The 15625-nt window shown below is 43.0% G+C and overlaps 1 protein-coding gene across 4 annotated transcripts in view; it reads left to right on the forward strand.

Annotated features, from left to right (window-relative positions):
• The first annotated feature begins 10348 nt into the window (after positions 1-10348).
• TAPT1 (transmembrane anterior posterior transformation 1) overlaps positions 10349-15625 on the forward strand; it is a 92154-nt gene continuing 86877 nt past the window's right edge. For 2 of the 4 annotated variants that reach the window (XM_038398639.2, XM_038398641.2), the window contains exon 1: positions 10645-10661. Coding sequence is in view for 2 of the 4 variants with exons in the window: in XM_038398638.2 (XP_038254566.1) it covers positions 10427-10661 (235 nt within the window). In the remaining 2 variants the exon portion in view is untranslated. Of the gene's footprint in view, positions 10662-15625 lie in introns of all 4 variants that reach the window. The other 2 variants (XM_038398638.2, XM_038398637.2) reach the window with 2 other exon arrangements.

The raw sequence follows: 15625 nt of genomic DNA on the forward strand, positions 1-15625 counted from the left end.
TAAAGAATACAGCTTCTGTTGTACTAAGCTTTGAATGACTCAGAAACCATTGGATCCTCCTCTGATGGAAACAGTCAATAAAGTTATACTGATCTATACCATCTAATGGCCTGAACCAACATCTGTTAATTGTAGGATTCCTGGATACATATCAACATCATTTTTGCTACATATTCTGTATGTATTAGTAATGTAATTTGTGTGTCATCATAATTTTAATTGAACTTTCATAAAGCCTTTGACAGGCTCACCAAAGGCTTTTAACCAAAGTAAGCAGTCATAGGACAAAAGGGAAAGTCCTCTCATGGATCAGTAACTAGCTAAGAGATAGAAAACAAAGGGTAGGAATAAATGGTCAGTTTTCAGAATAGAAAGAGGTAAATGGGGTGTCCCCAAGGGATCTGTACTTGAACCAGTACTGTTCAACATATTCATAAACAATCTTGAAAAAAGGGTAAACAGTGAAGTAGTAAAATTTGCAGATGATACAAAAATTACTCAAGATAGTTAAGTCCAAAGTAGACTGCGAAGACTTACAAAGGGATCTCACAAAACTGGGTGACTGGGCAACAAAATGACAGATGAAATTCACCGTTGATAAATACAAAGGAATTCACATTAGAAAACATAATCCCAATTATAGATACAAATGGTGGGATCTAAATTAGCTGTTACCACTTAAGAAAAAGATCTTGGAGTCATTGGGGATAGGTCTCTGAAAACAACCGCTCAGTGTGCAACGACAGTCAAAAAAGCTAACCGAAATTAGGAAACATTAGGAAAAGAACAGATAAAACAGAAAATATAATACCACTATATAAATCTATGGTACATCCACATCTTGAATATTGTGTGCAATTCTGGTCATCCCATCTCAAAAAGATATATTAGAATTGGAAAAGGTACAGAAAAGGGCAACTAAAATGATTAAGGATATGGAACAGCTTCGGTATGAGAAGAGATTAATAACACTGGGATTTTTCAGCTTGGAAAAGAGCCAACAAAGGGGGGATATGATAGAGGTCTATAAAAGCATGAATGGTGTGGAGAAAATGAATAAGGAAGTGTTAGTTATTCCTTCATGTAACACAAGAATCAGGAGTCACCTAACAAAATTAATAGGCAACAGGTTTGAAACAAACAAAAGGATGTTCTTCTTCACGCAATGCACACTCAACATGTGTAACTCATTGCTATGGGTTGTTGTGAATACCAAAACTATAATGGGGTTCAAAAAAGAATCAGATAAATTCATGTTCCAATACAGGTCCATCAATAGCTGATAGCCAAGATGGTCAGGAATGCAACCCCATGCTTCAGGTTTCCCTACCGTCTGATTGCTAGAAGCTGGGAGTGGGTGACGGGATGGATCACTCAATGATTGCCCTATTCTGTTCATCTGCTCTGAAGCATCTGGCATTGGCCATTGGTCAGAAGACAGGATACTGGGCTAGATGGACCATTGGTCTGACCCAGCATGGCCATTTTTATGTTCTTAAAATTACAAAATTAGGCCAAGATTTTCAAAAACAGAAGTGTGATGGGGTATATAAACCCCAGATTGGGCCAGAAGGGGTTAAAATGCAATACTGGGTCCAGGTAGAGCCACCTTCTGGGCCTGCTGAGCATGCTCTAGCTGGAGGAGCAGGTTAAAAGGAGTTCAGAAGGCCATCCAAAGTGTGATGAACAGACAGCCAAAGAGAAGAATCCTTTTCCAGGAAGCTAAACTGAAAGTGGAGCCTGAGTAGGGGCCACAGAGCAGGTAATATCCCAAGGCAGTGCCTTCTCTAAACGCCATGCACTCTGTGAATCAGCAAGTCCTGCTCATTTGGATATATGTGAAGCTATTGACTTTGGGTTATAGGGTCCATACCCCAAACTGAAGGAGCACATAGGTAGGAAGTAACCCCAGGTGGTAGACTTAAACTATCTATAGGGAGGAATTTGCCTGTGTTACTTCCAACAGGGCTCTGGGCTGGGACCTGGTGGGGAGACCTGGCCTGGATCCCCTACCATGCCCCACTTAAGGACAAAGGCCCAGCTGATGAGGGAAGACCCAAACACTCCTGCCTGGGGTCAGGAACCAGGCAGCACTATCACCCCCCCAAGAAAGATACAGAGGGTGAAGGTCAGTTGTGCTAACTATTAGGCCACGTGGCCCTTTGAGCAAGCTATTACATGTGGTAGAGAATGTGGATGATATAGTATCCCAGGCCTGAAAGTAGGCCAGAGAATGGAGGGAGGAGGAAAGAGAGTGAATAATTGGGGGGAGGAGGGAGTAGAGATGGATTTTGAGAAGCCGCCAACATTAGCAGCAGGAACAGCAGCTGATTAAAGAAATGGTGGTGCAACAGCAGGAGCAGCAACAGTGACTCATCCAGCAGATGGTGATGTTCCTGTTGCTGCTGTGGTAAAAGCGCCCAGGGAGTCCGGGCTGCTGTGGGGAGCCCTGGCCCCTCCAACTGCTCTGGGCAGCATGCCTCGGGGAGTGGAAACACAGGCGGGGGCTGCTCTTGGGCTCAGGCTTCTAGCCTGGCCAGGGGGCAGGGCCTCGGGGGGAAGAGGAGGAACAGGGGATGGGGCCACAGTTCCAGCACTGGTGGCCCCCCGCCCAACTTCTACACGGGTTCCAGCACTCCTATGGGGGCCCCCAAATGTCAGAAACATAAGATTTTGTCCCAGGGGCGTATAGAAGTATTTTTAAGAACCAACTATGAAACAGCTTTGGCTGAAACTGAGTTAGATTTTGCTTCCATACAAGCCCTTTGTATTTTGAAAAATATATGACAGCTATGATTGGGAAAGATTTCAAACTAAATTTGTTAAAATCACTTTGGCTGTTGCTAAGTGATGCATTGCTTTTCAATGGCAGAATGGGAATGAGCCTACATGACCTAAATGCATAGATGAGCAAAAACTTCCATTACCAATGTAAAAGAACTTACTGTTTGTATTAGGACAGAGCTTGAGTCAATTTTACCTGTGGCAAAAATTCAGCACTACTCTCATTCACTTATCCTAAGTTTGTTAACTTTACAGTCTTTGACCCTTCAGAAATGCATGTGGTTAATTGCAATTTTTTTAACGAATGAAGGATGATGGTCTCCAATTTTGTCTTCTAATATTTGATACAAATTCTTATAGAAGACCCAAGAAACTAAACTATTTAACCACATATATTTTAAATGCCTAAGCTTTTGAAAAGGCAAGTAACCATAAAAATTGGAACCTTAAAGGCAAAAAAGCTTGTAATGAAAAATAATGCCAGATGTTTTTCATGTGCAGCTATGAGGTTTTATTTACTCAGCTAGCATCACATCATCATTATCATAATTTTTAACCACAATCAATGGACAAATGTTAAACTAATGCTTTCTCCAGTCTCATTGGCTTTTGTTCTATCTAGTGCACTGAGTTTCCATGCTTCTTCAAAGACTTCCCTCTCTCTCTCACGGTTCAAATGCCTAGTCTACACTACAAACTTAGGTCAATGTAGGCCACTTTGTGTCAATCTAGTTGTGCACGTGTCAACACTTAAATTTGTCTCCTACCAATGTCAACACTGCATTATGTTGCCATAGCAACACCACTCCCCGAGTGGCATTGAGGCAGGGTCAATTATTGAGATCAATGCAGCCTAAATGTAGGCATGGAGTTACATATGTCATCCCTCATAGTCCTCCAGCAGCTATCCCACAATGCCCAACACTGACTGCTCTGGTCGCAATTGTGAACTCCACTGCCCAGGGTCACAAAGACCAGAAGCACTGCTCCTCCACCCCCACCCCGCCCCGCCCCCTTTTAAACCCAGCATATTTTTTAAATGTCATTTCCTGCTTCACCATGGTGACGAGCACCCGTAGGAGCTCTCTGTTGTTGTGTGCAACTACCCAGCTGATCATGCTGGCTAAACACTCCAGATGTGCTAGCAACAATGCTACATGAAAGTGAAGCAACTGTGGCAGGCATATCAGAAGACCAGGGAGGCCAACAGTCGATCCGGTGCTGAGCCACAGACCTGCTGCTTTTACAAAGAGCTGCATGCCACACTTGGTGGCAACCCCCCCACTACAAACACACACACATCACCCTGGATACCTTCAGGCCTGTGGCATGAACAGCAAAGATGACAACGAGGTGGAGAAGGAGGAAGAAGAAGAGAAGGATGAGGGATATGCCACCGGGGGGTCCAACTATGCCATGCGCCCAGACTCCACTGTAGTCCAGTCCATTCTGGCAGTCAAGAATGGGTGAGCCCAATGTAGGGGAGGGACCTTGAGTAAGTGTGTAAATGTATTTCCCATTACACTGATGGCGCCCCCAACTTAGCAGGACACAGCTATTGACTTTTCATTAACTTTCTCATACTAGAATAGGTAGTGGTACAACAAAGAGGGGTAGAGTAGTTATCTGTTTTACATTCCCCTGTAGAGTAAGGCCGTTTGGGCCAGGGACATTCAGAGCAGTTTGTTTATGTATTCAGGAATGTCCTTTGAATCTTCCTGAGAGATCTTGATTAAATTTTCACAGAGGTATTCTGCAATGCTCTCCCAAAGGTTTCAAGGGATGGCAGTCTTATTTTTTCCTCCATGGTAGGACACTTTCCCACACCAGTCAGCATTGGAGTAAATGAGCTAGCAGTATATTGGCCCAGGTAGCTTTGGGATACCAGTAGCAGCTGTGCTCTCTCTGCCTTTGCCTTTGTTATCCTCGAGTGATATATCAACTAAAATCACCACTGTCAGTGGAAAATGAAGCCACTATTCAGTGTCATTGCCCTATACTCATAGTTTTGTGCAGCCAAGCAATTCCCTCCTCATTTCCCTCACCTCAGGCGTGGCATACTCACCATGGCTGGTGCTGTGTGGTGCGCTATGCACAAGCACTCCGAAGCAGAAGTGTCAATAAGCATGCCTTTAAAACTTTAGGGAAGCAAAGGAGAGGAATCTTAACTTTTGCTTTCTGTTGTGACTACACTGACAATGGTACCTTTGTGTGTTTAGTGCTATCGAGGTGTCCTGTGTACAGTTTCATGAGCCATGGGAGTAAGGGGTAGGCTGGGTCCCTCAGGGTCACTACTGGCATTTCAACATCACCAATGGCAGTCTGTTGGTCAAGGAAGTGTCCCTGCTTGTAACTTTTTGTGTTCTTAAAGATACAAGCGTCATGTACCTTCCCTGACCAGCCAATATTGATGTCAGAGAAGCAATCCCAGTGCTCCCCTAGAGCTTGCATAATCACAGAAAAATAGCCTTTTCTGTTGATATAGTCTGTGGCAAAGTGGGCTGTGTGCCGTCTATCACTCCACCATGGTTTGGAAACCCCATTGCTGCAAATTCATCCATTATGTCCTGCACCTTGCTGAGAGTCACAATCCTGCATAGCAGGAAAGAATAAGTGACCCCACACATTTGCATGACGGTGATCCCCACAATGGATTTTCCAGCTACAATTTGATTTTCTACTCACCAGTAGCAATCCCGTGGTGGAAGTTCCCATAGTGTGATAACCACTCGCTTCTCCTGTCAGTGCTGCCCTCATTTTGGTGTCTTTGTGCTGGAGGACTGGGGTGAGCTTGGCACACAAATCCAGGAATGTGGCACTACACATCTGAAAATGCCATAGCCACCGCTTGTCATCCCAAGCCTGCATTACAATGCAATCCCACCAGTCAGTGCTCATTTCTCAGGCCCAGAAGGAGCATTTCACTGTTTACAGCTGCTCCATAAATGCCACCAACAACCTTGAATTGGTTCTCGCTATGTCCCACAGTGATCTGCTCTCCAGGAAACCATGTTCCCCATGGCTCTTCTTGCAGCTCTACAAATACTGGAGGATGGTGCATTGTGTGCTTGCCATACTCATGATAATAGTGCAGAGCTGTTCAGCTGACTGTGTCAGCTTTATGTCAACGTAGCACACTGGCAAAAGTTTGTAGTATAGACATGCCCATGGTCTTAGCATCTGTGTCCATAACTGTTTTTCTTATTGCTTAGTTATCATTCCGTTGATAGGTTTCCCATTCCTATATATTTTTCTGGATCTCCGAACAGAATTTGTTACCTAACTTACCGTTACCTCACTTTCCTTGATAGACCATCTATCATACTTCTTTGAGGACAAAGCATTTCCTTGCTTTTTGTAATTATGTTTTTGGATAATGAGAGTCTCATCTTCAGAATAAGTAGCTGATCTGACAGGAGTAAGTGATATAAACCGCGGCCTAAAAAGGACCATGAGGATCTGCCATTAATAAGATGGATTGCGAAGGGTAATGACCCTTTTTCTAGCTCTTTTTCTTACAGGAAATTAGTAGCCCTTTGTGAGGGATTGGAGACAAATTTTGTGTCATTGTGTGCTTTCATTTTGTGTCTATTGGAAAAAACATTGGGTGCTAGAGATGATGTTTACAAACAAGTCATCCTAGTCAGGAGACGGAGTAATTGCGGCACTGCACATTTGGAGACTGAAATATGTATAAGATGGACAGCTGGATACCATCGTAAAAGTCTAAATAATGAAAGTGCTGAGGGAAATTGTCCTGGGATCCAATCACCAGAATTCCTTCTGGCAGTAATGATTTATAAGACGCTTTACAAACATCAACTAATGCATCCTCTCTGCGGTAGATAAACTGGTCTCACTGTTGCTATTATACAGATGGGAAAACTGTGGCAGAGAGGTGAAATAAGTTGTGTAAAACATAGAGATGCAGTGTGAGAGCAAAAAGAAAAGGAGTACTTGTGGCACCTTAGAGACTAACAAATTTATTAGAGCATAAGCTTTCGTGAGCTACAGCTCACGAGCAGATATTAAAATTCAGGAGATTTCCAGTTCTGGGCTAACACTACACTCGCTAATATACAAATAAACCTTTCTTTGATTGGGAGAGTGCCTACTTTGAAATAATCCCTGTCTCAGCCCTCTTTACAGTGCTGCCAACTGTCTCACTGAAAAGAAATAAAGTGAAACTCCAGTAGTTAAAAATATTGGAAACAACCAGTTCCTCCTATAATGTAACCGCACATTTTCCCTTCCTCCAGAAGGGTCCCTGAAGAGCAACTCTTCACATCCACCACGACTCCAGGGCGGCCAACTGTCACTCCAAACTGCCACGGAACCTTCTGATTCCAACATTCCATCTCCCCTTCTCCTGTTGAAGGGGCATCGTTCAAAACACTCCGCGTGCTGCTGTGAATATCACTGTGGGGAGGGGAGGTGATTCGGTCCACGTGTATCCTGTTATGCAACAGGGTGTTCTGCTGTCATGCTCTTAGCACAACTGTTGGAATGCATTCGTGGCGGTGATGTGCCCTGATGCCAGAACTGCAACAAAAATATCTGAAGATGGACATGACACTGGATGACTGCTTGAAACTGGATTCTTTCTCTGGGCTGTGGCACTCAACAGGACATTTCAATCCAAATAAATTGCATGATGCAGCATGAAGCAGCTGCTGTTCTGAAAACAGCAGATACCCTCAGTTAACTCCTGACTGGGACCATAGTAATGAGGCATTACTACAATTTTAAAACGACTTCCTATGGCATCTTTGATAAATACTAAAATCTAAACTTTTTCATGCCAGGGCTCTGAATACCCGAATGTTGGCTTCAATTTAGTTTGCCAGGGTTGGTTGGGATGAGATTCTGGTAGTGGCCACTAGTCTTCAAAATCTCAATATAATAATTAAAACACAAAAATCTTTGCATGTGGAATGGACAAGTTAAGCTATTATAAACTGATGAGCTCTGCATTAGCTGTAATCTCTAGGGAAAAGATACATAATTATGAATGGCAAAATGAGGATATCTGCTCACTATGTGTCCAGCAGTCAAAAATGTGAATGAGCTATTAGTATATATTATAATGCTATCATGCCTGGAGCCATACCACTTTTCAAGCAGTGAGAGTGTTTCATCTCATAAATTAGGCAGGGCTAGACTGGGTCAGTCCTTGAGAAATTCACGTGCTGCAGGTACTGGCGCTAGTGATTCACTAGATAGCATGTGAGCCAGTACTGAACTGGAAACCAGAGTGTCAGGTTGTACTCTGCTGCTGGAGTTGCCTTCTTTCAGATAAGATAGATAACCAAGGTCCTTGTCAATAAAGATACCATAGCACGGTTTGTAAGTGCTAAATCCAGTGTATTGAATTAAATTCAGTACAATCTCTAACAATCTCTCAGTAACAGCCTTCTAAAATTGTTGATATAGGCCAGAGTTACAAAAGGTTATGTACCTTGTAATAAAGTGGGGGGGGGGAGAGTACTATGCACTGAATGCAGCGGTCCTCTTACTTTGTATAGTCAAATCCAAATAAAACATATCAACCCAAACCAATCAGCATGAACTAACATAGTCAATTAATAAAACATACAAAAGGAGACATCTAAAATAGAGAGCAGGATACACAACTGGCTCCCCATTCATTTATTGAACATTTGTCAATCACTACTATATCTGAACCGCAAGAGCTTAGTGATTCCTTGGCTACTTCTTACTTCTATTCGTCATTGCCCTGTCATCCCTTTATAGTGGCTGTGATTGTTTTGCTGTTACATTGTGCTCTCCCCAACTGTTTGTTGCAGTTACCTGTTGTTTCTTGTCTTATACTTAAATTATAAGGACTTTGGAGCAGGGACCATTTCTTCATTATATGTGTGTACAGTGCCTCACACAATTGGGTGCTGATCCCTGATGGGGGACCCTTAGATGCTCCCTTGATACAAATAAATAACAGTATTGCCAACCCCAACATTTTAAGAATTTTGAGATTTTAAATAAAATTGAATCATATTCTTTGATCTGACTTGTGATTTGATCTCCCCATGCCCCAGTATATTTGCATGCAACAATGACAGTGTTACCAACTTTCACAAATGTATAACAGTTAGGTAGGGCCCTACCATATTAATGGCCCATTTTGGTCAATTTTACAGTCATAGGATTTTAAAAATAGTAAATTTCAAGATTTCAGCTATTTAAATCTGAAATTTCATGGTGTTGTAATTGTAGGGGTCCTGACCCCAAAGGAGTTGGGGGCGGGGGGGATCCGCAAGGTTATTATGGGGGGGGGGCGGGGTTGTGGTACTGCTACTCGTACTTCTGCATTGCTGCTGGTGGTGGCGCTGCCTTCAGAGCTGGGCAGCTGGAGACTGGCGGCTGCTGGCCAGGAGCCCAGCTCTGAAGGCAAAGCCACTGTCAGTAGCAGTAAAGAAGGAAGGATGATAGTGCCACCCTTACTTCTGCACTGCTGCCTTCAGAGCTGGCAGAGCCTCAGTCAGCAGCCGCCACTCTCCGGTTGCCCATCTCTGAAGGCAGCAGCGCAGAAGTAAGGGTGGTATGGTATGGTATTGCCCCTCTTAATTCTGCTCTGCTGCAGGCAGGGCACAGTCAACAGCCACCGCTCTCAGGGCGCCGAGCTCTGAAGGCAGTGAAGAAGTAAGGGTGGCAATAACACAACCCCCCTAAAATAACCTTGTGACCCCCCATAACTCCCTTTTAGGTCAGGACCCCCAATTTGAGAAACAATAGTCTTCCTCATGAAATCTGTATAGTATAGGGTAAAAGCACAAAAAAGACCAGATTTGATGGGTGGAGACCAGATTTCATGGTCTGTGACGTGTTTTTCACGGCTGTGAATTTGGTAGGGCCCTACAGATAGGGAAAATTTAGATCTGATTGCAGAAGCTCTTGCTACAGGACCCAGCTGAGATTGGCTCCCCATTGTATCAGGCACTGACACAGGCCCTGTCCTGAAGAGTTTACAATCTAGTCCAAAACACACTGCATTTTAGTAGAAACTCTGTTGGCTTTATAGTTAATAGTTTACCCTGCCCTTTCTGTCTTATATTTGAACCATTTGTTTCATTGTATTTGTTAGAACCTGTTGTTGTTTAATCATTCACATTATTTTAAATCGGTTTTATTATTTTACATTGATTTTATATTATGGTACAGCAACCTGAATGCCTTTGTGGTGAGCAGCAGAGTGGTACTTAATGACATTATTTCTTTTATTATAATTAAGGTCGGATGATGATGATGATGTGGGGGCAGAGGATACCAGGCTAGAATGGCCTATTAGGTCTGTTCTGTATTAAATCCTCTCCCCAGACTTAAAGCATCTGAACAGCTGGATCTAGAGTAGACTGAGCCCCAGACCCCCCTCACGCCTGGCTGTGCCCCTGGGCAGGTTTGTGTGAGGCCTGAGAGAGCTGAAACTTTAGCTCTAGTTCAGTAGGAGGCTCGTGGAAAGTAAATGGTTAACAATATCTTCGCCTATAGCAACATGGCGACCGGAGTTCTCTCCTCCCTCCCTGGGACGTGAGGGGCGGCCAGGAGCGTGCGTGAGTGTCGCATGGCGATGACGCACATTGGGGGCGCGGAGTAGTGGAGTCTGTTGCGCCTGCTGGAGGCGAACATGGCGGGCGTCGCTGATGCCGCCGCTCCCGGCAGCAGCGGGGACGGGAGGCGAGGCGGCGCCCCGGAGCAGCTGCAGCAGGACGCGGGAAGGGGGGAGCGGAAAAGCAGCTGTTCGAGCGGCGAGTCCTGGCCGCCTGTCGGCGGCTCGGGGCAGCCGCCAGCGCCGCAGCGAACCGAAACCCTGGGCTTCTACGAGAGCGACCGGGAGCGGAAGAAGAAGAAAAGCGTCTCAGGTGAGGGGCAGGGGTCCGGTTAGGGCTCGGCGCCGGGAAGGGAGGAGTTGGGGCGGGGGGCCGGGGCTGAAGGGCGGAGAGAGGCCGGTGGGGTTGAAGTTAGCGAGGGGAGAGGCTGGCTGGGGGTGAGGAGTGTGTTGGGTAGGGGGGTCCCCAGGGAGGCCGGGAGTGTAGCTGTCCCTTCCAACTGGCTGGACTGGGGGAGCCTTCCAGGCAGCCCGGGACCCCGAGAGCAGCAGGCGCTGAAGCGGAGCCTTCAGAGAGGGAGTTTGGTTCCGGGCTGTCAGAACGGTGGTCGTGTGAGTGCTGAGCTAGTAAGTGTCTCACTGATGCTCTAATAAATTTGTTAGTCTCTAAGGTGCCACAAGTACTCCTTTTCTTTTTACTGATGCATCAAACCACTCTGTTTAAAGTCTGCGGCCAAAAGTGTTCAAACGTGGGTGCCTAAAGTCAGCCTCTTACATTTGGTTTTAGGCTACTAAATGAACGTGGTCTGGTCAATCCACAGCTCCTAAATTCTGCATATCTCTTTAAGTGCATTTTAGGCACTCATGATTGAAAATTTTGGCCAGAGACTTTAAAAGCTGTGCAACATAGTTCAAATATGGGTGGTATGTAGCATCTGTGGTAGCTTAAGTGATATAAGATGACTTTGTGGACTAGTAAACAATGTCTTCTTAGGCATTACATCTGCTTATTTTTTCCTTATACTTTGGTTTGGTAAGTGACGTACCTTTAAAAAAAGACCTAAGTGGTTTAAGTTTTTCATTCAAATTTATAGTAGTGTTCAATAAAGGAGAGCGGAGTAGTGGCATTTCTGTATAGTTTAATGTAATGTGTACAATTATAAAAAGATCAACTGTAATTGATAAGTATTATAAATCAATGTTAGGAGAAGTCAGGGGATAATTTATTGTTATGACTTCAGCTAAGAAAACTATTCCACAAAATAGTGTACTGTATTCCAAACTAATCTTACAGCGATTCAGATCTGGACAGGTACGGTATTTTGTCTATTCTACTGTTCAGGTGTGTTTGTCCAGTGTTCTCTGTCACTTACTGAATAAACAGTTTTTGATAAATGAATTTGCTTAATACAGAATATTGTAAATAGAGAAATCACAGTATTTAGTCTGTAGAACAAAATATAAGTATTGTATATTGTGTAAACCTCCAAAAATATAATTATGCATTATTAATATTTGTGTTCTTCAGTTTAGCTACATTTAATGTAAGGAAAATGTAACAATTTTTGCCGTCAAGCTACAACTGTATGCAGACTTTGGAATTGCTGATGTTTCCAACTCCTATATTCTGTCATCTTTAGAAGAAACAGATAAAGCTTTTATCATAAAAATTTAAAAAAAATAATTTAGTGTAGTTTATTGTGTTGGTGGTTCAGATTTAATTCTTTAAGATTCCAAATATTGAGAGAGATGTATATGAACTGTTAACTTAATACCTTGCTAAAAATGGCTTTTGAAAACAGGCTTGAAGAAGAAATCAAACTTTAAGTCTGTTCATCTCCTGCTTTATGGATTTAAGCATAACTTTACATAACAATAAACAGTAAATAATTAAAATAATTACTCTGTTTTCTAAACTGTTTACTAAAAGCCTAATTATTTCCATTAAGCTTGACTAGTGTTATATCAGCCTAAAATTCTACTGCATTCCTGACACTGTATTATGTCATAAGATTTATAGCTTTATTGTCATATTGATTTACTTCTGTGGGCATTTTGAAATAAGTATATGTTTAAGATGGATTCAAGTTAAGAGAAGGTAGCAGCTTGACGTTTTGGAAATGACGAAGCAATTTATATGTAATGGGAGTGTAGAGTGAGCCATAGATAAGGTAGTGTTTAGATTTTTATAAACCGGTTTCTCCTTTTCTACTTATTGGTTTATATTATATTTATCATGTGAGTATCTATATGTTGCAGTATACTTTAGGTTAATCAGTATCTTTGTCCTTTAAAGAAAGTCAGTTTTAACTTCTTACATTTTGAGGGAGCTAATGCTTTATTTGCTTTAAGTATCAAGTTCTTCAGTCTAGATTTGTCCATTGAGTCCTTGTTTTCCCTTCTGCTGCTGCCAGTTCTCAATTCTCGCCTCAGGTTGGGAAATGGCATAGGGAAGTAGCATGTATTTTGGGCAGTCAGGATGAGGATAGAACTGGCATACAGTTGGTAGTTACCATTCGGATCGTGAGAAGGGCGCATCTGTGAAGGAAAGAGTTGCTTTTCCAGTGCATGAAGAGGGTTTGGCCCAGCGGAAGGCTTGGGAATGAAATGTTTCTTGTTAGAGGGTATGGTGACGTGATACCAAACTCCTGTTGGAGATATTTTGGGTTTTGGCATATCATGAACTAGTCAAAAGTAGACCAGTGCCTTTGTCAAACTCTTTATAAACTTGAAAATCCCCATCAAGAAGTCTTCTATAATGGATTAATCATGTGGTCCTGACAACACTGGTGAAAGTTCTTTTTGAACCTCCTCTCCATTCCTATGACTTTGGGTTTTTTATACAGAAGGTCATTTTCTGGATGGCAATGCCACTAGCTCTCAAAATATGTTAGTTTTGGCTCCCAGTCTCTTATCCACAGTATACCGGATTTAACAAAGATAAAGTGGTGGTGTAGACTAGTTTGATTCCTTTCCAAGGTGATGTCAGATTTCCACCTTAAGCCTATTATCGTTCCAACTCCCTGCATCCACATGCCTGTCCATCTTCATGAGGCCCTTCTCAAAATGCTCAATGTTAAAGATCCTTGGGGTCCTATTTGGAGCAGAATAGAGCCCTCATAAAGTCCACCCAAGTACTTTTTTCAGTTCACACTAGTTCATTGAGGAATACTGTTACAAAGAGTACCATGTCTACATGACTATCTGATTGCATTTCACGTTGCTTTGACCTATTTGGTCTGAACTAGACAGCTATGTCACTCTGCCTGAGCCCAAGGTTATCGCACCAGCCTTCCTTAGTGATGTTTCCATTATCATGGACATCTGAAAAGCTGTTAGAAGTTCCTCTCTCCGTTTACCAAAAGAGGTTTTGTTTTGCTTTAGGATGTCCATTATTTTCAAGTTTCAGAGTAGCAGCCATGTTAGTCTGTATTCGCAAAAGAAAAGGAGTACTTGTGGCACCTTAGAGACTAACAAATTTATTTGAGCATAAGCTTTTGTGAGCTACATGTATCCGATGAAGTGAGCTGTAGCTCAAATAAATTTGTTAGTCTCTAAGGTGCCATTATTTTCAGTTGACTAAATTTTTACATGTGATGTATATTTTAAAATATATAAGCCTACCTGTTAACTGTGAACCTTGCCCTCATTACTTATTTGTTCTCATTTTCTCTTCAGCTATCCCTGAGGCTTCTTTCTTTCTGGGAGGGAGAATTCTGCATAGGTACCTTTTGGAGAAGGAAAATTGCTTGCTTGTATATTTTGCCTCTCTCAAACTAACATCTTGCAGGATTCCCACTCGCCTCCCTCAGTTTGGAGGGTATTTGTTGAAGTGGGGTTTTTTGTCTTGCAAAATGCTTTGCACTTATTTTTGAGGCACATTTCTATCTTATATTTACATTGTTTTGGGAGATTTGCCTCCTGCAAGGAGGAACAGACTGGAGTGTTATGAGGAGACTCGTACTTTGCAGGAGTGATGCACGATAGCTAAGGCTAAGATTTTGTCAAGGAAGTCACGGAATCTGTGACTTTTAAAGACCTCAGTGACTTCAGCTGCCGGGAGATGTGGGGCCCTGCCGCTACCTGTGGTGGCTGGGAGCTGTGGGGCACTCCCGCCAGTGGGCCCCCCAAGCCCTGAGTCGCTGGTACAGGGGGTACCCCACAGCTCCTGGCTGCCACTGGGAGTACCCTGCAGTTCCTAGCTGTCTTGGGCGGAGGGGTACTCCAGCTCTGAGCTGGCAGAGGGGGCCCCAGGACCTCCTAGCCCGGTACCTGGTGGGGGGTCCTCGGAACTCCCAGCCAGCCCCCGCAGCTGCCCAGTGGCTCCTCATTTTGTCAGTGATGTTTTTAGTAAAAAGAAAGATATTTTTAGGTCACAGGCTTCCGTGAATTTTTCTTTATTGCCCGTGACCTGTCCATGATATTTTCTAAAAATATCTGTGACAAAATCTTTGTCTTAATGATAACCAGTAGTTCACGTAGCTCACCATTTACTGCACCCCTCCATGGGTTAAAAAATACAAAAGCTGAGTGTAATGGCCTTTTCATCTTAAAAAGGCTAAGACCCAGGAGTGAGAATCCTATTGATGGTATTTTAAGTGAAACAAAATGAAAGGGCAAGTAACTTTCCTTTTTTGCAGTAGAAAGTTTTTAGTTTAACTAATTTGAGTCCCTATGCAATGATTCCAGTATTATTGGAATTTCAGTTAGACCATAATAGTTGTATATTGTTGCTTTTATTCTGAATCTTAATGTTCTCTAATTCATTTTTACCAATCATGGTGAGATTACATTACAGGAGTTCAGGCAGGAATAGCATAGTCTGATGTTTCGGTGGATCAAAATATATATCTTGTTAAGGTGTCTAAAGCATCTGTACAATATTTACCTGGAAGTCCTCTATTATATTATGCAGGAGGTCAGACTAGATTATTACAGAGTTCTCTTCTAGCGTTAGTATCTGTTGACAGTAACTGGTATAGAATAGGATAAGTCAATTCTTGCTGGCCTATCAAAGTGCCTCAACCTTGACAGGGTTGTCTCTCTTCTTCTCTTGGGCTGGCTGAGTTTACACACAACATATTCCTGCAGATGGGAGGAGATGCTCCTAGTCTGAAGAATCCCTGACTCCATCTTTTAGAGACTGAGGAAGTCAACTCTGCAGCTTTTCCAATGTCGTCTTTGCCAAGGTTCAACCATTCCAACCCAGCTCAACAACTGGTAGCATCAAATATTTTTTACGAATGACCTTGCTTATTAGCTGCTTTGGATGGTAGC

The sequence above is a fragment of the Dermochelys coriacea genome, chromosome 4 (genome assembly GCF_009764565.3).
Source record: "Dermochelys coriacea isolate rDerCor1 chromosome 4, rDerCor1.pri.v4, whole genome shotgun sequence".
NCBI classification, from domain to species: domain Eukaryota; kingdom Metazoa; phylum Chordata; order Testudines; family Dermochelyidae; genus Dermochelys; species Dermochelys coriacea.